Source organism: Mugil cephalus, chromosome 6 (assembly GCF_022458985.1).
Source record: "Mugil cephalus isolate CIBA_MC_2020 chromosome 6, CIBA_Mcephalus_1.1, whole genome shotgun sequence".
Taxonomy (NCBI): domain Eukaryota; kingdom Metazoa; phylum Chordata; class Actinopteri; order Mugiliformes; family Mugilidae; genus Mugil; species Mugil cephalus.
Window position 1 is genome coordinate 27,253,250 of NC_061775.1, and position 24,294 is coordinate 27,277,543.

Sequence of the window (24,294 nt, forward strand, 5' to 3'; positions counted from 1 at the left end):
ATTGATCTGGAAAGACATCAAGATGAGCGTTACCTCAAGAAATGTCTTGCAATCTGCTAGGCCTCCGAGACCTTCAAATCAATTCAGTTACAAATAATACATACATATAACATCACAGATTTCCTCAAGGGGAGGAGGACAGAGGGATACTCAGCAGTTAACATGCTATACAGTGTTAGCATGAACAGTAATAACGAAGTCAGAGGACATGTGCTCAGCGCAGCCCCCAGAAGGCAGCATCACTAAGACAGTGGGACTGACTGTGTCCTTTCATGTCATCACATTTTATCAAGCTGTATCATCACTTTGTGTTTTGTCCCTTTGTTTCTTCAATTCGTTCCTGTCAGTGTTTGTTTTAGATCGAAATAATAAAACTTTATTAGAATTTTTTTTTGTATAGACTTGACTTTGTGCTGTAATTTCTTTTTTCTTCCAGGAGAGGGCACCCAAAGATCTTTTGCGCATCATTCGCCGCCACCTGCTGTATTCACATGAACACTAGAATAAAATCAGGATGAGAGCCCTCGACCAGAACAGACCGATCAGAAGGAGGTTTCCAGTCAGATGTAGAAGTGCTGGTGTAAACCTTTAATAACCGTGTAAACTCTTGATGTACTGGTTTCACTCCGGTTGTTGGAATAAATCCGGTAAAACATCAGGGTGAGGAGTTTCCATGAGAAACGAGCAGTTGTTGAAATCAGTTTTGGAAGGATGAACCAAGCTGGAATCCACGTGGACAGAGACGGTGGGGACGTGGAGATGTCACAGGGGGTGTGCGTGTTTGCTTGAGTCTGTCCCTTCCCCCCCTCACCCCCCTCGTATATAGCATGTGCGCCTCCTGATTGGCGATGATGAGCTGCACCTGTCCACAACACGGCAGCGACGAGCGCACGGGGATTAATCTTTCCCGTAAGTGGCACAGGTGTGTGGGATTGGGGAGTGGACAAAGAGCCACGGAACAACAGGCAGCCACGGAGCCGGGGAGGAAACTACAAAGGCGGGAGAGGGGAGCTAAACGGCGGGTGGAGATGGCAGCCAGGGGGAGAGATGCGCGCAGCAGGAAGGGAGCGAGGAGTGAGGCGCGCTTCACTCCTCCTCCTCTCCTCCTCCTTCCCTTCAGAACTCCAAAGACGTGCTACTCTGCCATAACTTGACCCGGAGAGATACCCTCAGCTGTTTTCTCCCCAGCAGAACTGCAAAAGGAGTAATTGGCGGTTATCTTTGTATTCTGCTCGAGGCATTCAGTGCTGGAGATGAAAATGAACTGACAACTCCTTCTGTATAGTATAGCTTTTTTTCTCTCTCTCGTTTTGTGTTTTGCATCACGGAACAAAGTACAACTAACAAACACACAATGTACAACCATATACATCCACAGAGTCGCATCTTGCATATACAGGTGTTTTTTTTTTTTTTTAAAAAAAAGGTGTGTGTGCAACCACGCCTTCAAAGAATATCCACCGATCAGCCATAACATTATGAATGCTTTCCTAATATCTTCCCCTGCTGATCGAATGAGCCTTTTGGTCAGAGAACTGAACGCCAAAAAAAAAAAAAATGCACTGGGGCAGTTGTTTTCCCGCATTGTGAAATACCACCTTAATTAGGGTGACCAGACATCACCCTCCCCCCACACACACACACCACACACACACTTCTCTCACCTCTTTTTGTGACCTAAAACTGTGTCAAACTGTGTGTCAACTGTGTGTCAAAAACCACAAAGTTGTCTCCGCTAGATGAAAACCTCAACTTTATGTGACAGTAGCCGTCGTACAAATTCCAGCAGTTGAAGACAAGTTGCAGTGAATACCAAACTGTAAAAAAGCGTCACGTGAATACAACCTAAACATCGGCTTATTTTAAATTCATGTGTATACTTTAAGAAATGCTTTTTATTGGTTAAAGGATGTGTGACAAAGTGGGTCAGACCATTTGTCTCATTATTACCATCTTTACTTTAACCATACTTGTTTGTTTCAGTTATGTTGCCAACAGTAATCACCATTTTGCAGATACAGACTATCCCGGGTTTGTTTGTGTTTTGTATTATGTTTGGTTATATTTGGTAGCGCAACATCTTGGTTAAAATAAACACAGATATTGTTAGATTTAGTTAAAGTTTATTGATTTACTTCTTGTTAAAATAAGTTATGTAGCTATTCATTTGTGTTACTTACCATACTCACCATGTGGCCAGAGTCAAAGGAGGGAGTGTGGCCATATTTCCTACTTTTATACTCAGGTGACATGATTGGGGGCAGGTCATTGGACTAGTCCAAGTGGGTAAGGGTAAGGGAAATTACTGAAAAAGTATTATTTAGGTTTATTTGTTGTTAATTGAAGATATGGTTAAATATGGATCATCAGTAATGTAGGTAAAGGTGTTTTACTGTAGTTAGGTCAAAGGTTAGCTTTGTTAATGGTTTTATTAGTAACCAGTGGACTCTCCTCCCGTAGTGGTACAGCCAGGGAGTCTGGGTTACGAGGAGGAGAGGGTATTAAGCAGAGGCCTTTTGTCGGTTGGGGAAGGAAAACAGTGTGCTTATCAGTGTAGCAATTTACACATGATTTAAGTAGAATCTTGCGTTGTTATAAGTTGAGTTTTCTTTAGTTCAACTCGTTAACTGTCAGTTACGCTTCCATACAGTCACCTCCCATTCGCTGCTCATCTGTGGTACCATGAGCTCTTGATGAAGTTGGACCTCTTTTTAGTTCCACTCTGCTCTGGGATGTGTGTTGTGGATTGGATGGTCTTTACACGCCTCTCGAGGAACTATTGTTGCCCTGTATGTTGTGGAAGTGTTCCAAAACAGAAGCAAACTGTGACTCACAGATAAATTCTTAATCTTTAATCTACTACTCTGTTGTAAAATGTGTTTTTTTATGACATACAGCTGCATTACTGGATAAGGTGCTACCCTAAAAAAAAAAGAATCATCTAATAGGTGTGATCAACAATAATTTACCAAGCTTATCAGAAATTCTTTCATTAATCTCATGCAGACCTGCAGGATACAGCTCTGCATGCCGAGGCTGCAGCTCTGTGCTTGAAGTAATGAAGTAAAACACAAGGTGTTAGCTAATGTTCAGCACCAAGTTTTGAACAATTGTGAAATTGTGAAACAGTGCTATAAACATAAGGTAAAGACAACAACAAAATATGGAGCATTTCTAAAGCCATTTTAAAAGGATGTGTGTGTTGAGGGGAGGGGGTAGATGGAACATGTGGTTCAATCTCACAAAACACCAAAACAAAGTGGTCTCAGCTACATGAAAAGTTCCACTGAGTCACGCTAACAGTCGTACGAGGCTCCAGTTTGTCCTGTGCAACCTTTTCAGACCCACTCTCTCCAGTCCTGGAAATCAATAGAAATACCAAAATGTCAAAACACTGACATCTCTACATCTCCACAGCAGCTGGTTCCTGAAACTAAGTTCAGGGTGGAGCTCGGGGAGACAGGTTGCTGTGGTTTGGTAGGTAGATCAGAGGGTTAGTGGTTCAATCCCTGGCACATGGACCACATGCTGTTGCACAAGTAAGACAAGTTGCTGTGAATGAAAGTGTACATAAAGGGTATGAATATGGAAACCCATGCACATTCACTTTTTAACTGTCCTGCTCTGTATCTGTCTTTTAGTTTGTGAATCATGTGTTGTGTTTCCTGTTTTATTTGTCAAGTTCTGGATTTCCTGTCTGTTCCTCGTGTGTCCCTTGATTGTTAATTGGTCTCACCTGGTGTCATTGCCCTCATGAGTTTCACCTGTGTCTTGTCATCCCTGAACCCTCTTGTGTATTTATAGCCCTCCCTTTGCCTTCGTTCCTTGTTGCGTCATTAATGTTGTCACAGCTGCAGCCATTGTCTCTGTCATTTTGTCTCCATGCCGTGATTCTAATGTAAAGATAATGTTGATTGAATGAGCCTTTTGGCCATGATTCTTTTTTTAGTTTGCTGCCTCAATGCAATTGTTCGTTTTCATTAAAAAAAAAAAAAAAAACTTTTCCTGGATTCCCTGCCTCTTCCTTACTGTCCTGCCCCTGGGTCAGCAACTCGGCACCCACCCCACCCAACAGGAAGAAGCCTTGAGCAGAACCAGCTCATATGGAGGAACCATCTGCTGAAGGCCAGCCGGGTAGAAACAGAAGATAGAGAGAGAAGAAGAACAGGAGAAACAAGATAAACAAACTTCTGTCATAGATACAAACATCAAGCTGAAGGACACATGTAGAATTTAATGATGCAACATATTCTGGTGACTAGGGGTGTAACGATTCGATTCACGATTCGTGGTTGCCGATATGATTCAAAGACGATTTTAGTTCATTTAGAACGATACGATCTGAAACGCTTCAGTGACTTGAAATCGATTCTGTAACTTTTTAGCCAAAAATTAAACCAGTGACTGAAATCCTAATTTAACCAAGACATGGGCCGTTTACTGGAAATAAACTGTATAAGACTGAGTATCTGTCTAAGGTGTATGTGAGTTCCCTTTACACTTCACATTATACACTTCAAACCACACGTCTGCAAGTGTCACACATAAACGCCCACATTCACAGCTACATCCGCTACAGTCAACCTGACACGTCCACTTCACTGTACTGTGAGGAGGACGAAGCATCTAGAGAACTGTAAGTCTACAGATTGATCCACCACGATGAAGATGGTTCTGACTCTCACTCTCATCTGGATTCTCTCCAGCACAAGTGAGTTGAATTTAAAGCTTTAGGGATGTTTGCTGCTAATTAGAGTTCAGTTCAAGACTGAAACAAAGTCATTTCACATGAGGAGATAAATACTGAAAAGCAGAGGGATGTGACATTATTATTATCATTCTCACTAAGCAGCAATCAACACTTTTCAGTGACACAAACTATTTAATAACAGAGTGATTTCAGTTACTTATACTTTATTCATTACCATGTATTTATCTTTCTTTGCTGCAGCTGAAGCTCTACGATGTCTGCAGAGGAACAATTATACAACAACAGAAGAGACGTGTTCCTCCCCTGATCAGTTGTGCGCAACTACTGCCCGTCGAGGTAGGAACATAAATAATGTGGCAATCACTTGCATTGTCAGCTGAGAGGTTTCTGCTTTATTTGCACTTCTTCACATTAACACAGTTATTCTCAGATGTCAATGTAGGTCCAGACCAAGGTGTTAATGAAGGTGTGTCCAGGGGCTGCGAGCCGCCCTCTTTCTGCACTATGATGACATTTTCATATAAAGTTGGCTCAGCGATTTCTGCTTTATCTACTCGTTGCTGCAACACTGATCTCTGCAACGATGATGATTTTCCTTGTAAGTATTTTCTGATTATCATACCTAATAAACCTGTGACACGTTGCCTCTTTACCAACATACTGCCAAATTTTCCAAAGCTTATGAGCCATGACTGATTCTAAGCTGTATGATTCTTCATGTAAACTTGTGTTCCTTTAAAAAGTAACAATGTAAAACTTTCATCTATTTTATATTGTGCACATTATTCTTATTCTTCACTGTGCTCCTGATGTTGCTGCCTCCTCTGGTGACTTGTTTCCGACTGATCTGAGTGACACACGACTCTTCTGTTTTGTTTTAGACCCTGATGTGACCACAAAAAATGGCTTGCAGTGCATCAGCTGCGTGGAACCTATAGATCCTGAATGCAAACTGATAGAGTGTGTGGGTGAACAGGACCGGTGCTTTCAGTTATTTGGTGAGTTTTCATGCTGCACTTTGTTCATTGAGGGAATTAATTTGTTCTTAACTAAATAGTGGCCTGATAAAATGTTGTTTTTTTGTTTGTTTTTTTCATCCACAGCAGAAGACAATCATGCCCGCGGTTGTGCATCAGCAGGATTTTGTGAATTTCTTAATCAGAGTAGTCAAATGAGCAATTCTGATTTCACCAGAGCACCAATATGTAATTCAGCCGGAAGGTCAAACTGAGCGTTGCCCCGTTGCTGCTTGGTCTCGTTGTCCTTGTCGTCCTTTAGAACCAGAGCTGAGAGACAAACTGAAAAGATTTCACACATACTCACACCAGCAAATAAAAAAGCACTCCTCTGGAAACTACAAGAGAAGAAGTCTGTTAAAAGATACTTTCTTTACCTGATGAAGCAGATAAAACATGTACAACATTTATAAGTAAGAAACAAAGTAAAAGTTTCCATTAGAAAATAAATGTTGGTAAATATTTAAATGAGTTCTAATTAGAGAAATGAACATTTGACCAGTAAATAACTTCCTGATTATTGCTGGTAGAGAATCACTGACTGGTCACAGCTCAACAGTTAATTATATTTTACTGTGTTCTGCTTTTCAGAGAAATCTAGTCATCTTTGTTCTGATGTGTTCAGTGAATTGTTGTTTTTTAGTGTTCTTTTCTCTCAGCTTGGTCACGAGCTAACAATAATTTTACACTGTATGTTATGTGGCTTTTTGAACAGCATTGTGTCTGTGAAGGTTCTCAGACATTCAGGTCATTGTCATTGAACAGGCGTTAAAAAAGGCAACTCGACTTGTAGAGTTTTTTGAAGACCTTTCGTCTGAGTAGCTTCTTCAGTTCCAAGAGACTAGTGGGAAGTTGAGATTTAATGGAAATTGGCGCTACCAGTTTCTGTTCTTACAGAGTCCCAAGTTTAGAATGGGTTTTACCCACCTTATTCAACACTTTTTTGTTTTCACCCACAGTTTCCTATTTAAACTTCAACTTCCCTCCAGTCTCTTAAAAGTGAAACTACTCAGATGAAACGTCTTCAAGAAACTCTACAAATCCAGTTGCCTTTTTTAAACACCTTATGGATTTGAAAAACATTGTGGTTCAATAAAATGTTCTGAAGGTTCAGTCTGTTTCCAGCAAGTTTTCCACCCTTCATTTGGATCACATTTGTTGTTGTTGTTGCTCTAATAAAGCTTTTACCAGTTGATCTATTAAACTCTGTGTTTTTAATTGCTTTGCTTATCAGTCCTAACCTGATCTCCTTCAGTAAAACATTGATGCATCAGTCCATAAACAGAAAGAAGCTAGTTTGATACCCAAGTAACCCAACATCATGATCCGCAACTTAAAGTGGAGACGAAATAAGCTGCAAAACAGGAGCATGGTGAAACTATTTATGAGGAATAAAATGACAAGCACGCAGTTTGTGAGCTTTCACTGTGAAACACAGACCACTTCCCGTCCTCTGGTTTCTACACTAAAAGCTATGGATGGCGATGCAGCTTTGCAAAACCCACAAAATGAGAACTAAGATCAGACATAAAAGGTCAGAAACTAAACTGAATAAAAGTGGCTGCAGCTCTTTCATAAATCAGGCCATTAAACGTTTTTAATTTATTATGAGTTCTGAATGATTCTTGGTTTTAGATCATGTTTATTCATTTATTTTTGTTCAGTTATTTTATTAACTGACCTTGTTCTCACTGAGCTCCAAAACAACCACCCTGTTGATTTATTGCTTTTATTTCAGTATTCATTTAGAAAGTAGTACATCTGTTGACCATAGGTCTGCACTACTGGAAAAGGTGCTACCTGAAAAAAACAAGCATTAATCACCTTCTAGTTGCACATCATCACTAATTTAACAAGTTTATCAGAAATGAACTTTCATTAGTGTCATACAGACAAGCTGAGTACACATTAACACGTGGAGGGAAAATTCATCTTCAGAAGAAATGTCAAAGACGGTTAGATAACAACTTATGGGAGCAGCTCTATGTTCGAAGTTATGGAGTAAAACACAAGGGGTTAGCAAATGTTCAACACCAAGTTCCCAACAACTGTGAAACCAGTGCTATAAACATACACAACGTAAAAACGACCACAAAACACGAAGCATTTCTGAAGCTGTTTTTAAAAAGGACAATACGTGTGTCGGGGCGTGGATGGAACATGTGGTTCATTCTCAAAAACCACTAAAACAAAGTGGTCTCAGCTACATGAAAAGCTCCACTCTGCTTCACGCTAACAGTCGTACGAGGCTCCAGTACATCTTGTAAGACCTTTTTAGACCCACTCTCTCCAGTCCTGGAAATAAACAGAAATACTAAAATGTCCTGATAAACAGTGGCATCTCCAGATCTCCACAGCAGCTGGTTGCTGAAATGAAGTTCAGAGAGAAGCTCAGGGAGAGAGTTTGCTGTAGTTTGGTGTGGCTCGGTAGGTAGGTCAGAGGGGTAGGGGTTTGATAACCAGTACACAGACCATTTATGCCGATTCCACAAGTAAGACAAGTTGCTGTGAATGTGTGTGTGTGCTTGTTACTGTGGGTACCAAATGGTAAAAAAGTAACTGTGACTTCAACCATATACAGCAGGTGAACTAGATAGTGAGATGAGAGGATGTTCCTCCAGGACTAGGAGCAACATGAAGACACAGGACTAGGACAAAGTGAGAGACTGCCCGTAAAGTGTGTGTGTGAAAGCTTATGCAAATAGTACAAAAACACTTACAGAAGACACTACACAGTGCTCACTGATGGGCAGACTAAGACTAAGTATGAGTTAGTGTGATTGGAAACATCCTGACTGATTAGTAGCACAGTGTGTGCAAAGATCTTAATTTAGCCAAGACATGGACCGTTTACTGGAAATAAATTGTAAAAAAAAATGAGTATTTATCTAAAGTGTATGTGAGGTTCCTTTACACTACACATTATACACTTCAAACCACACACCTGCAAGTCTCACACATAAACGCCCACATTCACAGCTACATCTGCTACAGTCAACCTGACACGTCCACTTCACTGTACTGTGAGGAGGACGAAGCATCTAGAGAACTGTAAGTCTACAGATTGATCCACCACGATGAAGATGGTTCTGACTCTCACTCTCATCTGGATTCTCTCCAGCACAAGTGAGTTGAATTTAAAGCTTTAGGGATGTTTGCTGCTAATTAGAGTTCAGTTCAAGACAGAAACAAAGTCATTTCACATTACTTATACTTTATTCATTACCATGTATTTATCTTTCTTTGCTGCAGCTGAAGCTCTTCAATGTCTTGTGCAGAATCATGAATCAGACAACATTCGTTATGAGACGTGTTCCTCCCCTGATCAGTTGTGCGCAACTACTGCCCAGCGAAGTAGGAGCATAAATAATGTGGCAATCACTTGCTTTGTCAGCTGAGAGGTTTCCGTTTCACATTAACACAGTTATTCTCAAATGTTGTTCCAGCTTTAGGCTGGGGTGGCAAAGATTCTGTGTCCAGGGGCTGCCGGTTATCCACTGACTGCACTACAAAGACAGTTTCACACACAGTTGGCTCAATGATTGCTGCTTCATCTACTCGTTGCTGCAACACTGATCTCTGCAACGATCATAAAGTTCCTTGTAAGTATGATCATATACTTGTGAGTATCATACCTAATAAACCTGTGACACGTTGCCTCTTTATCAATATACTGTCTTGTGGGATTGTGTTCAGGTGAAGCCTAATCAGTTAGTATCAGTTGTGTCTGTTTGGCAAATTTTCCGAAGCTTTATGTTTCAACATAACAGTAACAATGTACAAATTTCATCTATTTTATATTGTGCACATTATTCTTATTCTTCACTGTGCTCCTGATGTTGCTGCCTCCTCTGGTGACCTGTTTCCAACTGATCTGAGTGACACACGACTCTTCTGTTTTGTTTTAGATCCTGATGTGACCACAAAAAATGGCTTGCAGTGCATCAGCTGCATGGAACCTAAAGATCCTGAATGCAAACTGATAGACTGTGTGGGTGAACAGGACCGGTGCTTTGAGTCATTTCGTGAGTCCTCATGCTGCACTTTGTTCATTGAGGGAATTAATTTGTTCTAAACTAAATATTAGTTAATTAATTAAGTAAGTAAAAACTGAATAGTGGCCTGATATAATGTTGTTTTTTTTCATCCACAGCAAAAGACAAATACACCAGTCATGTCCGCGGTTGTGCATCAGCAGGATTTTGTGAAGCTCTTTATCAGAGTAGTCAAATGAGTAATTCTGTTTTCACCAGAGCACCAATATGTAATTCAGCCTGGAAGGTCAAACTGAGCGTTGCCCCGTTGCTGCTTGGTCTCGTTGTCCTTGTCGTCCTTTAGAACCAGAGCTGAGAGACAAACTGAAAAGATTTCACACATACTCACACCAGCAAATAAAAAACACTCCTCTGGAGCTACAAGAGAAGAAGTCTGTTAAAAGACACTTTCTTTACCTGATGAAGCAGATAAAACATGTACAACATTTATAAGTAAGAAACAAAGTAAAAGTTTCCATTAGAAAATAAATGTTGGTGAATATTTAAATGAGTTCTAATTAGAGAAATGAACATTTGACCAGTAAATAACTTCCTGATTATTGCTGGTAGAGAATCACTGACTGGTCACAGCTCAACAGTTAATTATATTTTACTGTGTTCTGCTTTTCAGAGAAATCCAGTCATCTTTGTTCTGATGTGTTCAGTGAATTGTTGTTTTTTAGTGTTCTTTTCTCTCAGCTTGGTCACGAGCTAACAATACTCATACACTGTATGTTATGTGGCTTTTTGAACAGCATTGTGTCTGTGAAGGTTCTCAGACATTCAGGTCATTGTCATTGAACAGGCGTTAAAAAAGGCAACTCGACTTGTAGAGTTTTTTGAAGACCTTTCGTCCGAGTAGCTTCTTCAGTTCCAAGAGACAAGTGGGAAGTTGAGATTTAATGGAAATTGGCGCTACCAGTTTCTGTTCTTACAGAGTCCCAAGTTTAGAATGGGTTTTACCCACCTTATTCAACACTTTTTTGTTTTCACCCACAGTTTCCTATTTAAACTTCAACTTCCCTCCAGTCTCTTAAAAGTGAAACTACTCAGATGAAACCTCTTCAAGAAACTCTACAAATCCAGTTGCCTTTTTTAAACACCTTATGGATTTGAAAAACATTGTGGTTCAATGAAATGTTCTGAAGGTTCAGTCTGTTTCCAGCAAGTTTTCCACCCTTCATTTGGATCACATTTGTTGTTGTTGTTGCTCTAATAAAGCTTTTACCAGTTGATCTATTAAACTCTGTGTTTTTAATTGCTTTGCTTATCAGTCCTAACCTGATCTCCTTCAGTAAAACATTGATGCATCAGTCCATAAACAGAAAGAAGCTAGTTTGATAACCAAGTAACCCAACATCATGATCCGCAACTTAAAGTGGAGACGAAATAAGCTGCAAAACAGGAGCATGGTGAAACTATTTATGAGGAATAAAATGACAAGCACGCAGTTTGTGAGCTTTCACTGTGAAACACAGACCATTTCCCGTCCTCCGGTTTCTACACTAAAAGCTATGGATGGCGATGCAGCTTTGCAAAACCCACAAAATGAGAACTAAGATCAGACATAAAAGGTCAGAAACTAAACTGAATAAAAGTGGCTGCAGCTCTTTCATAAATCAGGCCATTAAACGTTTTTAATTTATTATGAGTTCTGAATGATTCTTGGTTTTAGATCATGTTTATTCATTTATTTTTGTTCAGTTATTTTATTAACTGACCTTGTTCTCACTGAGCTCCAAAACAACCACCCTGTTGATTTATTGCTTTTATTTCAGTATTCATTTAGAAAGTACTACATCTGTTGACCATAGGTCTGCACTACTGGAAAAGGTGCTACCTGAAAAAAACAAGCATTAATCACCTTCTAGTTGCACATCATCACTAGTTTAACAAGTTTATCAGAAATGAACTTTCATTAGTGTCATACAGACAAGCTGAGTACACATTAACACGTGGAGGGAAAATTCATCTTCAGAAGAAATGTTAAAGACGGTTAGATAACAACTTATGGGAGCAGCTCTATGTTCGAAGTTATGGAGTAAAACACAAGGGGTTAGCAAATGTTCAACAACAGTTCCCAACAACTGTGAAACCAGTGCTATAAACATACACAACGTAAAAACGACCACAAAACACGAAGCATTTCTGAAGCTGTTTTAAAAAGGACAATACGTGTGTGTGGGGGCGTGGATGGAACATGTGGTTCATTCTCAAGAACCACTAAAACAAAGTGGTCTCAGCTACATGAAAAGCTCCACTCTGCTTCACGCTAACAGTCGTACGAGGCTCCAGTACATCTTGTAAGACCTTCTTTTCTCTCAGCTTGGTCACAATATTCTACACTGTATGTTATGTGGCTAAAAGCATCGTAGTTCAGTGAAATGTTCTCTAAGTGCAGTCTGTTTCCATCGACATCTTTCAGTTAATGTTCCACTTTTCAGTTGGATCACATTTGGTTTTGTTGTTGCCCTAATAAAGCTGTTCCCAGCTGATCTGTTAAACTCTGTGTTTTTATTTCTTATCGGGCTACAAATGTTTTGAAGTAGGAAGATCTGCTATTGCTGATATTTTTGTGTGATAACTTTCTATGAAGAGCCATCCAACTATCATCCTGTGATAATAATCCCCAGTTACAGCCTCAGTCTGTGTGTCTGCACAATGCAGCTATTTAATGTTGAACTAATACTGAAGTCATGCATTGTTCAAAATATTTTTACATTTCTGCTTAAAAATGACTCAAAACATCAGTGGATTTTCACTCAAAATGAGACAAAGAGAATCTCATGAAGCAAATGAAACAGACACATTACACCTAATCAAGAAAATTTATCTTTTGAAACTGCAACTCACAGATATGCGCAAAAAAGTGACGACACTGATCACATAACGTCCAAAACAACAGAAAAAGAGCTTGTGAAGAGACAAAGGTGCAAAATATCTTAATCGACAGTGAAACAAGTCCTACACTGACGCGAGTCTTTTCAGCAAGGAAGAAGCCAACACTCAAACACAGCCACAAACAATCCAGACTCAGGTTTGCAGCTGCACATGTGGTGTCATCTGGAGAAATGTCCTCTGGAGGAAAAAGGGGGACAGGTTGGAGAGCCAGAGGACATTGACCGACTGTGAAGCACGGAGGTGGCAGCATCATGTTGTGGTGGTGGTGGGGGTTACTGCAGGTGCATGAATATGAAAATCAAATTCCTTCACACGCTATACACAAAACCACACACACCGTGAAGTGACACACTTTCACATGTACTTGCATACCCACATTCACAGCTACATCCGCTACTGCCAACCTGACACCTGCGCTTCACTGGACTGTGAGGAGGACGAAGCATCTAGAGAACTGTAAGTCTACAGATTGACCCACCACGATGAAGATGGTTCTGACTCTCACTCTCATCTGGATTCTCTCCAGCACAAGTGAGTTGAATTTAAAGCGTTAGGGATGTTTGCTGCTAATTAGTGTTCAGTTTTAAAAGAGAATAGAAAAGAAGTCCTTTCACATGAGGAGATAAATACTGAAAAGCAGAGGGATGTGACATTATTATCATCATTCTCACTAAGCAGCAATCAACACTTTTCAGGGACACAAACTATTTAATAACAGAGTGATTTCAGTTACTTATACTTTATTCGTTACCATGTATTTATCTTTCTTTGCTGCAGTTGAAGCTCTACGATGTCTGCAGAGGAACAGTTATGCGACAGAAGAGACGTGTTCCTCCCCTGATCAGGTGTGTGTGACTATTGCCCAGCGAGGTAGGAACATTAATAATGTGTCACTTACTTTGTCACTTGGGAGGTTTCTGCTTCATTGGCACTTCTTCACATTAACACAGCTGTCATTCCAGGCCCAGATGCCATTGAGTATTTGATCAGGGGCTGCAAATCATCTGCTGAGTGCACTTCAAAGACAGTGTCACACAAAGTAGGCTCAGTGATTCAAGCGTTATCTATTCGTTGCTGCAACACTGATCTCTGCAACGATCATGATGTTCCTTGTAAGTATTATCTGATTTTCATACCTTGAGCCATGACTGATTCTAAGCTGTATGACTCTTGATGTGAACTTGTGTTTCTTTCCTTTAATATTACACCTCACGCACAGAGACACAGTAACAATGTAAAACTTTCATCTATTTTATATTGTGCACATTATTCTTATTCTTCACTGTGCTCCTGATGTTGCTGCCTCCTCTGGTGACCTGTTTCCAACTGATCTGAGTGACATACGACTCTTCTGTTTTGTTTTAGACCCTGATGTGACCACAAAAAATGGCTTGCAGTGCATCAGCTGCATGGAACCTCGAGATCCTGAATGCAAACTGATAGAGTGTGTGGATGAACAGGACCGGTGCTTTGAGTCATTTCGTGAGTTCTCATGCTGCACTTTGTTCATTGAGGGAATTCATTTGTTCTAAAGTAAATATTAGTTAATTAAAAACTAAATAATGGCGTGATATAATGTTGATTTTTTTTTTCATCCACAGCAAAAGGATTAGACACCAATCATATGCGAGGTTGCGCATCAACAGCGTATTGTGAACGTCTTTATCCGACTAGTGAAAGCAACCATTCTTTTTACGCCAAAGCACCAAAGTGTTGTGGATCCAGCTTCTGTAATTCAGCCTGGAAGGTCAAACTGAGCGTTGCCCCGTTGCTGCTTGGTCTCGTTGTCCTTGTCGTCCTTTAGAACCAGAGCTGAGAGACGAACTGAAAAGATTTCACACATACTCACACCAGCAAATAAAAAACACCCCTCTGGAACTACAAGAGAAGAAGTCTGTTAAAACAAACAAAACATGTATGACATTTAAATTAAATAGAACAGAACAGAACAGAACAGAATAGAATAGAATAGAATAGAATAGAATAGAATAGAATAGAATAGAATGCCCTGTATTGTCATTACACATTGTACAATGAGATTGGAGAGCATCTCCTTTTCCGTGCAAAACACAAGTATATGCAAATTAGTGCAACAAGATATTATTTAAAAGAGCAGTGGTAAAAATGCATACGTGTATTGCACAAGGTTAGAAACAGATAAGTAACAATGTAAAGGTTTCCATTAGAAAATAAATGTTGGTAAATATTTAAATGAGTTCTAATTAGAGAAATGAACATTTGACCAGTAAATAACTTCCTGGTTATTGCTGGTAGAGAATCACTGACTGGTCACAGCTCAACAGTTAATTATATTTTACTGTGTTCTGCTTTTAAGAGAAATCCAGTCATCTTTGTTCTGTTTCCAGCACGTGTTCCACCTTTCACCTGGATCACATTTGTTGCTATTGTTGCCATAATAAAGCTGTTCCTAGATGATCTATTAAACTCAGTGTTTTTATTTGCTTTGCTTATCAGTCTTAACTTTATTTCCATCAGTAAAAACTTGCTGCTGAGATGAGTTCTGGACAAAGGCCACCCTGATGCATCAGTCAATAAGCAGAAAGGAGATTGATCCTCAAGTAACCCGAATGACAATCACACAGTCTGTCCACTGGTTTCCAGAGTAACACAACATGAGAACTAAACTCAGAAATAAAAGGTCAGAAACTAAACTGAATAAAAGTGGCCTCAGCTCTTCGTTGTTATGCTCCATAAGTTTAAAAAGACGAAACCCAAGTGGCGTGTTTCTGTTGAAAGGAAACAGAAGTCGACCAAGTCTGAACTCACTAGTCACCATTAATTAACTCGTATCAGCTTAGAAGTTGAACATCCTCCCTGTGAGGACTTCGTGCCTCTGTAATCTGTGACCTTATCTGCTTTCTTTTCTCAAACTGGAGCTACTGACGTCAAATTGATTAAAAAAGGATAAGGAGGTACCTTAGCTATACAGTATGTGATAAACTGTAATAAACTGTAATAAACTAAAGACAGTTTTTGTATCAGGCCAGACTTCTCTTTCTTCCTAGAGGTCATGAATGTGTGGTGTGTGAACTGGTGTGGACTTATTTTGTCAAAGCCTGTTCCTGTTTGAATGGGATTTAATGAGGTAACCTCCATAATGACACTGGGTTGTGACTCTTTAGTTTGATAAATAATTGCTGCAGACTCATCAACATACATCAGTCAGCCATAACATTAAAACCACCCAGCGGTGATGGGGATGGAAAGTTTCCCAGGACCTCCAAGCACTGATAGATCATTAGTCTGTCTTTCCAATGCAAAGCTTTGCTAGAATACATGTAGCGTCAGATCGTGTGTCCAGTGAGTTTCTATTACAATAAACAGAAAATGCACCGTGTGCTAAACATTATATCATTTATAGATACCTTTTAGTAGAACATTAATGGATTATTATTGTACCACACCCAACTAAGCAGCATATAAACAGGATGAAATGAGATTCTGGATTCAAAGAGTCCAGACCAGAGCTACATGATGAGGTGAGCAGCTGATTCTGATGCTATTTACTTTTGCTTTTCTCTCCTTTACCCGTCTTTCCTCAGTTTTCTCCTCATTGGCTTTAATTCCTTTCTTTCTTTCTTTCTTTCTTTCTTTCTTTCTTTCTTTCTGTGATCTTGTTTGCCACACTGTAATATTTGTCATTTTATTCTCTATCAGTGCTGCTCAGAGTTGCTCCAAGCTGGAGGCCCTTCAGAGCCACTTCACCTGGAATCTGGACTCCAGCAGGTCCAAACTATTTAGGCTCAGAGATGTACTACAGGACATTGGCACCAATGAAGGAAACAGCTGGCTGGGTCACATTTACAACCTGCAGGGATTCATCCACTATCAGCTGGGCTTCATCAAAGAGGCCAAGAGCTTCTTCAGCAGGGCCACTGAGGCCTTCCACCAGATGAGGAACACAGTCTCAGATGGTCCCTGGTTGCTGGTGAACTATGGGAACCTGGCTTGGATGCATCACCACCTGGGAGAACAAGCAGAGAGTGAGCGTTACCTGTCAAAGGTCCACGCCCTGATGAAGGAGTACCCATCTCCATCTGTCGACGAGCTGCATCCAGAGATCTACGCTGAAAAGGCCTGGACCCTGATGACGTTCTGTGGAGACAAAAAGCATCTGGCTGTAGATTACTTCCAGAGAGCCATCAGGATGCAGCCAGACAGGGTGGAGTGGCAGACCAGCCGAGTGTTAGCATTCGTAAGTGTCTGTAAACACAGTGGCAACGAGCTGGGAGCTGACATCTTGGAAGAAATGAAAAAAGCCAAAGAACGTGATCCAGAGAACTTGTACCTTGCTGCTCTTTACCTTGAGGAATGTGCTGATAGAGGAACAAACGTTAAAGAAGAAGCACATGAGTTGGCCGAAAGGATTTTAAGTAGACCAGTTAGCAGCTACAACGGGTTCACACCATTACTGAGGCTGTACAGACGCTTTTCTATGGATAAAGGTATTCATTTTGTAGAGGAGGCTCTGAAGAGACATCCAGATGAGCGTTACTTCAAGAGATGTGCTGTATTCTGCTACAGAGAGAAGATTTTATCAAACAGGAAGTTTCCTCTGGAGCCCAGCATGATCAACAGAGCCATCAACCTCTGTGAGAAAGTCATTTCTCTCTATCCTAATTCTTCACTAAAAAGGCAAATAAATCTTGCAAACTTATATGCAGAGTCAAAACGCCAAGATGAAGGGAACCAGATATTCAAAGATCTGCTAAAAAGGGACCTGGAAGACAAAGAGAAACAGATGGTTTACAACGGCTATGCAAAGTTTTCATATTTCAGCCTAAAGAAGGAACAAGAGTCGATAAAATACCACATGATGGCAGCAGAGATACCACAAGAATCCTCCTTCAGGAAGGACAGCATCAGGAACCTGGAGAAGATCAGAGACAGAAACCGTAACCGAAGAGAAATAGAGGAGTTTCTGGCCAAACTGCAGCGCTGAGAGCTGATGATAAAGATGGAACAACACTGGGGATAAATCAGGAAGATGTTGATTTTCACAGCCTGAGGAATAAGTTTAATATGATCCTTTTATCAAAGTGTTGAAGTTGATTAAAATGTAACTTTTAGAGAAAATGATGTAAATGATGTTAAACACTTAAATTCTCTCCTGAACAATGATCCTGTTTTCAAAGCCTGATACAGTTTAAAACTTATTTACTGATTATATGTTAATGTTGCTTCATGTCATCATATTTTCTTATTGATCAAAGTCTATGAGTAACCTTCACTTTCTTTAACATTAGTCTTGTGTTTAATCCTTCAATTTTCTTATGCTCATTTGTGTTTTTTCATTTTACATCAAACTGTCAAAATTAAAAAAAGTGAAAGAAAATCTTGAAACATTGTTAAATGATAAAAATAAAAAATAACAATGATAAAACCATAAGAAAATCCAGTTAAGTGTTCATTTTTTTCTGCTTCTGTGATAAACTCTTGACCGAACACAACTCTCTGTGCAGCTCCCAGGATTTAACAAACAGTGATATGTTTATTTGTGGTGCAAAAAAATAAACAAGAGATAATTTAACAGTTTGACATAAAAAATAAAGAAATAATAATAATGTGAATATGATTAGTTTCACAAATAATAATCACAACTCATTTCCACGCTTCAGTATATTAAACTCAGTGTTTTTATTTGCTTTGCTTATCAGTCTTAACTTTATTTCCATCAGTAAAAACATGCTGCTGAGATGAGTTCTGGACAAAGGCCACCCTGATGCATCAGTCAATAAGCAGAAAGGAGATTGATCCTCAAGTAACCCGAATGACAATCACACAGTCTGTCCACTGGTTTCCAGAGTAACACAAAATGAGAACTAAGCTCAGAAATAAAAGGTCAGAAACTAAACTGAATAAAAGTGGCCTCAGCTCTTCGTTGTTATGCTCCATAAGTTTAAAAAGACGAAACCCAAGTTGCATGTTTCTGTTGCAAGGAAATGAAAGTCGACCAAGTCTGAACTCACTAGTCACCATTAATTAACTCGTATCAGCTTAGAAGTTGAACATCCTCCCTGTGAGGACTTCGTGCCTCTGTAATCTGTGACCTTAAAAGACAAAAAAGTGATTAGTTCATGAATTTTTATTGAGAAACAAAAGTTTTTGGAGTGTCTTTGCTCCAAGGCGATTTCTCCTCTTACACACCAGCTCCCCAGCCTTGGAAAATACTCTTTCGCATGGTACAGACGATGATGGTGAGCAGAGAATTTTAAGTGCAAGTTGATGAAGATTTGGGTATATTTTCTGGTTCCATTTCCAATATTGCAAAGGATCTTGGTTTCTGTGTGTGTTTGTTTCTGCCAGGTAGCGTTGGACTTCGATAATAATAATAATAATAATGGACCACTGCCTCATCCACTGCTTGCTTGTTAGGAACTGCAAGCCAAAAGGAACTATCTTGTCAAAAGCTTAATAAAAGGACTGTAATTTTTACAAACAATATCAAATAGACATAAGACGACATGGTGGTGTAGTGGTTAGCACTGTCGCCACACAGCAAGAGGGTTGGAGGTTCGATACCAGGCCTGGAGCCTGTCTGTTTGCATGCATGTTTTTTTTTAGCACAATTTTTAGAGAGAATTTCAACATACCTGGGGTACTCTCACGAGTATCTGCCAATTCTTCATTGCCATGCCGAGCTCTATAATGCCTCAGCATTGATGAAGTGCTCTTATTGATATAAGATAGCTCATGATAACATGAATAAAGCAACTGTAAGGCTCTTTAACTGACTATCATATGTATCACAGGTCATTCACTTGATGAACTGATAAAGTGAGTGCAATGCGCCACCGTAAAAATAGTATATAAAGGAGAAAAAGATTTACCTTGTTTGGCGTCACAAGATCAAAATTATTCCACACCGGGGAAAACTTCCTAGGACGATCCATGATCAAGCAAAACTCCATCCGACAAAACCACGACATGTTGATACAGTTCGTCTCCTTATAAACATCCAAACGATACAGTTCCTGTATCGGTCACGTGATTCTTTCTTAAAGCAATACACGCACCGATACGAGGTTTCCCTCTTGAGCTCTCGGCACAGTGCTGATGCACCAGTGTCGCTCGGCCCATCACTATTAAGCAGAGGCCTTTTGTCGGTTGGGGAAGGAAAACAGTGTGCTTATCAGGTGTAGCAATTTACACATGATTTAAGTAGAATCTTGCGTTTGTTATAAGTTGAGTTTTCTTTAGTTCAACTCGGTTAACTGTTCAGTTACGCTTCCATACAGTCACCTCCCATTCGCTGCTCATCTGTGGTACCATGAGCTCTTGATGAAGTTGGACCTCTTTTTTAGTTCCACTCTGCTCTGGGATGTGTGTTGTGGATTGGATGGTCTTTACACGCCTCTCGAGGGAACTATTGTTGCCCTGTATGTTGTGGAAGTGTTCCAAAACAGAAGCAAACTGTGACTCACAGATAAATTCTTAATCTTTAATCTACTACTCTGTTGTAATATGTGTTTTTTTATGACATACAGCTGCATTACTGGATAAGGTGCTATCCTAAAAAAAAATAATTAATCGTCTCATAGGTGTGATCAACAATAATTTACCAAGCTTATCAGAAATTCCTTCATTAATCTCATGCAGACCTGCAGGATACAGCTCTGCATGCCGAGGCTGCAGCTCTGTGCTTGAAGTAATGAAGTAAAACACAAGGTGTAAGCTAATGTTCAGCACCAAGTTTTGAACAATTGTGAAACCAGTGCTATAAACATAAGGTAAAGACAAGGACAAAATATGGAGCATTTCTAAAGCCATTTTAAAAGGATGTGTGTGTTGAGGAGAGGGGGTAGATGGAACATGTGGTTCAGTCTCACAAAACACCAAAACAAAGTGGTCTCAGCTACATGAAAAGTTCCACTGAGTCACGCTAACAGTCGTACGAGGCTCCTGTGTCCTGTGCAACCTTTTCAGACCCACTCTCTCCAGTCCTAGAAATCAATAGAAATACTAAAATGTCAAAACACTGACATCTCTACATCTCCACAGCAGCTGGTTCCTGAAACTAAGTTCAGGGTGAAGCTCAGGGACACAGGTTGCTGTGGTTTGGTAGGTAGATCAGAGGGTTAGTGGTTCAATCCCTGGCACATGGACCACATGCTATTGCACAAGTAAGACAAGTTGCTGGGAATGAAAGTGTATGTAAAGGGTATGAATAGGGAAACCCATGCACATTCACTTTTTAACTGTCCTGGTCTGTATCTGTCTTTTAGTTTGTGAATCATGTGTTGTGTTTCCTGTTTTATTTTGTCAAGTTCTGGATTTCCTGTCTGTTCCTTGTGTGTCCCTTGATTGTTAATTGGTCTCACCTGGTGTCATTGCCCTCATGAGTTTCACCTGTGTCTTGTCATCCCTGAACCCTCTTGTGTATTATATAGCCCTCCCTTTGCCTTCGTTCGTTGTTGCGTCATTAATGTTGTCACAGCCGCAGCCATTGTCTCTGTCATTTTGTCTCCATGCCGTGATTCTAATGTAAAGATAATGTTGATCGAATGAGCCTTTTGGCCATGATTCTTTTTTTTAGTTTGCTGCCTCAATGCAATTGTTCGTTTTCATTAAAAAAAAAAAAAAACCTTTTCCTGGATTCCCTGCCTCTTCCTTACTGTCCTGCCCCTGGGTCAGCAACTCGGCACCCACCCCACCCAACAGGAAGAAGCCTTGAGCAGAACCAGCTCATGTGGAGGAACCATCTGCTGAAAGCCAGCCGGGTAGAAACAGAAGATAGAGAGAAAAGAAGAACAGGAGAAACAAGATAAACAAACTTCTGTCATAGATACAAACATCAAGCTGAAGGAAACATGTAGAATTTAATGATGCAACATATTCTGGTGACATGGGGTGTAACGATTCGTTTTAACTATTCGATTCACGATTCGTGGTTGCCGATATGATTCAAGGACGATTTTAGTTCATTTAGAACGATACGATCTGAAACGGTTCAGTGACTTGAAATCAATTCTGTAACTTTTTAGCCAAAAATTAAACCAGTGACTGAAATCCTAATTTAACCAAGACATGGGCCGTTTACTGGAAATAAATTGTATAAGACTGAGTATCTGTCTAAGGTGTATGTGAGGTTCCTTCACACTACACATTATACACTTCAAACCACACACCTGCAAGTGGCACTGTCACACATACACGCCCACATTCACAGCTACATCTACTAATGCCAACCTGACACGTCCACTTCACTTTTTCTGTGAGGAGGACGAAGCATCTAGAGAACTGTTAGTCTACAGATTGATCCACCACGATAAAGATGGTTCTGACTCTCACTCTCATCTGGATTCTCTCCAGCACAAGTGAGTTGAATTTAAAGCTTTAGGGATGTTTGCTGCTAATTAGAGTTCAGTTTAAGACAGAAACAAAGTCATTTCACATTACTTATACTTTATTCATTACCATGTATTTATCTTTCTTTGCTGCAGCTGAAGCTCTTCAATGTCTTGTGCAGAATCATGGATCAGACAACATTCGTCCAGAGACGTGTTCCTCCTCTGATGAGTTGTGTGCAACTACTGCCCAGCGAAGTAGGAATATAAATAATGTGGCAATCACTTACTTTGTCAGCGGAGAGGTTTCTGCTTTATTTGCACTTCTTCACATTAACACAGTTATTCTCAAATGTTGTTCCAATTTTAGGCTGGAATGGCAATGATTCTGTGTCCAGGAGCTGCCAGTCGCCCTCTTTCTGCACTATAAAGACATTTTCAGTCAAAATTGGCTTAAATATTTCTGCTAAATCTACTCGTTGCTGCAACACTGATCTCTGCAACAAAGACAATGTTCCTTGTAAGTATTATCTGATTTTCATACTTTGAGCCATGACTGATTCTAAGCTGTATGACTCTTGATGTGAACTTGTGTTTCTTTCCTTTAATATTACACCCCACACACAGAGACACAGTAACAATGTAAAACTTTCATCTATTTTATATTGTGCACATTATTCTTATTCTTCACTGTGCTCCTGATGTTGCTGCCTCCTCTGGTGACTTGTTTCCAACTGATCTGAGTGACACACGACTCTTCTGTTTTGTTTTAGACCCTGATGTGACCACAAAAAATGGCTTGCAGTGCATCAGCTGCATGGAACCTGAAGATCCTGAATGCAAACTGATAGAGTGTGTGGGTGAACAGGACCGGTGCTTTGAGTCATTTGGTGAGTTCTCATAGTGCACTTTGTTCATTATGGGAATTAATTTGTTCCAAACTAAATATTAGTTAATTAAAAACTAAATAGTGGCCTGATAAAATGTTGTTTTTTTGTTTGTTTTTTTTTCATCCACAGCAAAAGACAAATACAGTCATGTCCGTGGTTGTGCATCGGCAGGATTTTGTGAAGTTCTTTATTACAGAAGTCAAATGAACAATTCTGAATTCACCGAAGCACCAAAGTGTTGTGGATCCAGCTTTTGTAATTCAGCCTGGAAGGTCAAACTGAGCGTTGCCCCGTTGCTGCTTGGTCTCGTTGTCCTTGTCGTCCTTTAGAACCAGAGCTGAGAGACGAACTGAAAAGATTTCACACATACTCACACCAGCAAATAAAAAACACTCCTCTGGAACTACAAGAGAAGAAGTCTGTTAAAAGATACTTTCTTTACCTGATGAAGCAGATAAAACATGTACAACATTTATAAGTAAGAAACAAAATAAAGGTTTCCATTAGAAAATAAATGTTGGTAAATATTTAAATGAGTTCTAATTAGAGAAATGAACATTTGACCAGTAAATAACTTCCTGGTTATTGCTGGTAGAGAATCACTGACTGGTCACAGCTCAACAGTTAATTATGTTTTACTGTGTTCTGCTTTTAAGAGAAATCCAGTCATCTTTGTTCTGTTTCCAGCACGTGTTCCACCTTTCACCTGCATCACATTTGTTGCTATTGTTGCCATAATAAAGCTGTTCCTACATGATCTATTAAACTCAGTGTTTTAACTTGCTTTGCTTATCAGTCTTAACTTTATTTCCATCAGTAAAAACATGCTGCTGAGATGAGTTCTGGACAAAGGCCACCCTGATGCATCAGTCAATAAGCAGAAAGGAGATTGATCCTCAAGTAACCCGAATGACAATCACACAGTCTGTCCACTGGTTTCCAGAGTAACACAACATGAGAACTAAGCTCAGAAATAAAAGGTCAGAAACTAAACTGAATAAAAGTGGCCTCAGCTCTTCGTTGTTATGCTCCATAAGTTTAAAAAGACGAAACCCAAGTGGCGTGTTTCTGTTGAAAGGAAATGAAAGTCGACCAAGTCTGAACTCACTAGTCACCATTAATTAACTCCTATCAGCTTAGAAGTTGAACATCCTCCCTGTGAGGACTTCGTGCCTCTGTAATCTGTGACCTTATCTGCTTTCTTTTCTCAAACTGGAGCTACTGACGTCAAATTGATTAAAAAAGGATTAGGAGGGACCTTAGCTATACAGTATGTGATAAACTGTAATAAACTGTAATAAACTAAAGACAGTTTTTGTATCAGGCCAGACTTCTCTTTCTTCCTAGAGGTCATGAATGTGTGGTGTGTGAACTGGTGTGGACTTATTTTGTGAAAGCCTGTTCCTGTTTGAATGGGATTTAATGAGGTAACCT

General features: G+C 39.8%; 2 protein-coding genes across 5 annotated transcripts; both read left to right on the forward strand.

The window, feature by feature from the left end:
* The first annotated feature begins 4,555 nt into the window (after positions 1-4,555).
* LOC125009543 (interferon-induced protein with tetratricopeptide repeats 2-like) lies at positions 4,556-18,731 on the forward strand. 2 transcript variants are annotated; one of them, XM_047587592.1, is made up of 6 exons: positions 4,556-4,711; positions 4,952-5,047; positions 5,142-5,309; positions 5,593-5,709; positions 5,815-5,932; positions 14,410-18,731. In XM_047587592.1, exon 6 carries the CDS (start codon positions 16,180-16,182, stop codon positions 17,623-17,625), a length of 1,446 nt encoding a protein of 481 aa, XP_047443548.1. In that variant the 5' UTR covers positions 4,556-4,711; positions 4,952-5,047; positions 5,142-5,309; positions 5,593-5,709; positions 5,815-5,932; positions 14,410-16,179; the 3' UTR covers positions 17,626-18,731. The 2 variants fall into 2 exon arrangements, with proteins under 2 accessions (XP_047443548.1, XP_047443547.1); XM_047587591.1 differs by having other exon boundaries at positions 5,818-5,932.
* LOC125009544 (urokinase plasminogen activator surface receptor-like) lies at positions 8,728-14,398 on the forward strand. 3 transcript variants are annotated; one of them, XM_047587593.1, is made up of 5 exons: positions 8,728-8,853; positions 8,980-9,081; positions 9,174-9,329; positions 9,636-9,752; positions 9,881-11,005. In XM_047587593.1, the coding sequence occupies exons 1-5, from the start codon at positions 8,805-8,807 to the stop codon at positions 10,063-10,065; spliced, it is 609 nt and encodes a 202-aa protein (XP_047443549.1). In that variant the 5' UTR covers positions 8,728-8,804; the 3' UTR covers positions 10,066-11,005. The 3 variants fall into 3 exon arrangements, with proteins under 3 accessions (XP_047443549.1, XP_047443551.1, XP_047443550.1); XM_047587595.1 differs by lacking the exons at positions 9,636-9,752; positions 9,881-11,005 and adding an exon at positions 14,028-14,398; XM_047587594.1 differs by lacking the exon at positions 8,980-9,081.
* Positions 18,732-24,294: the final 5,563 nt, after the last annotated feature.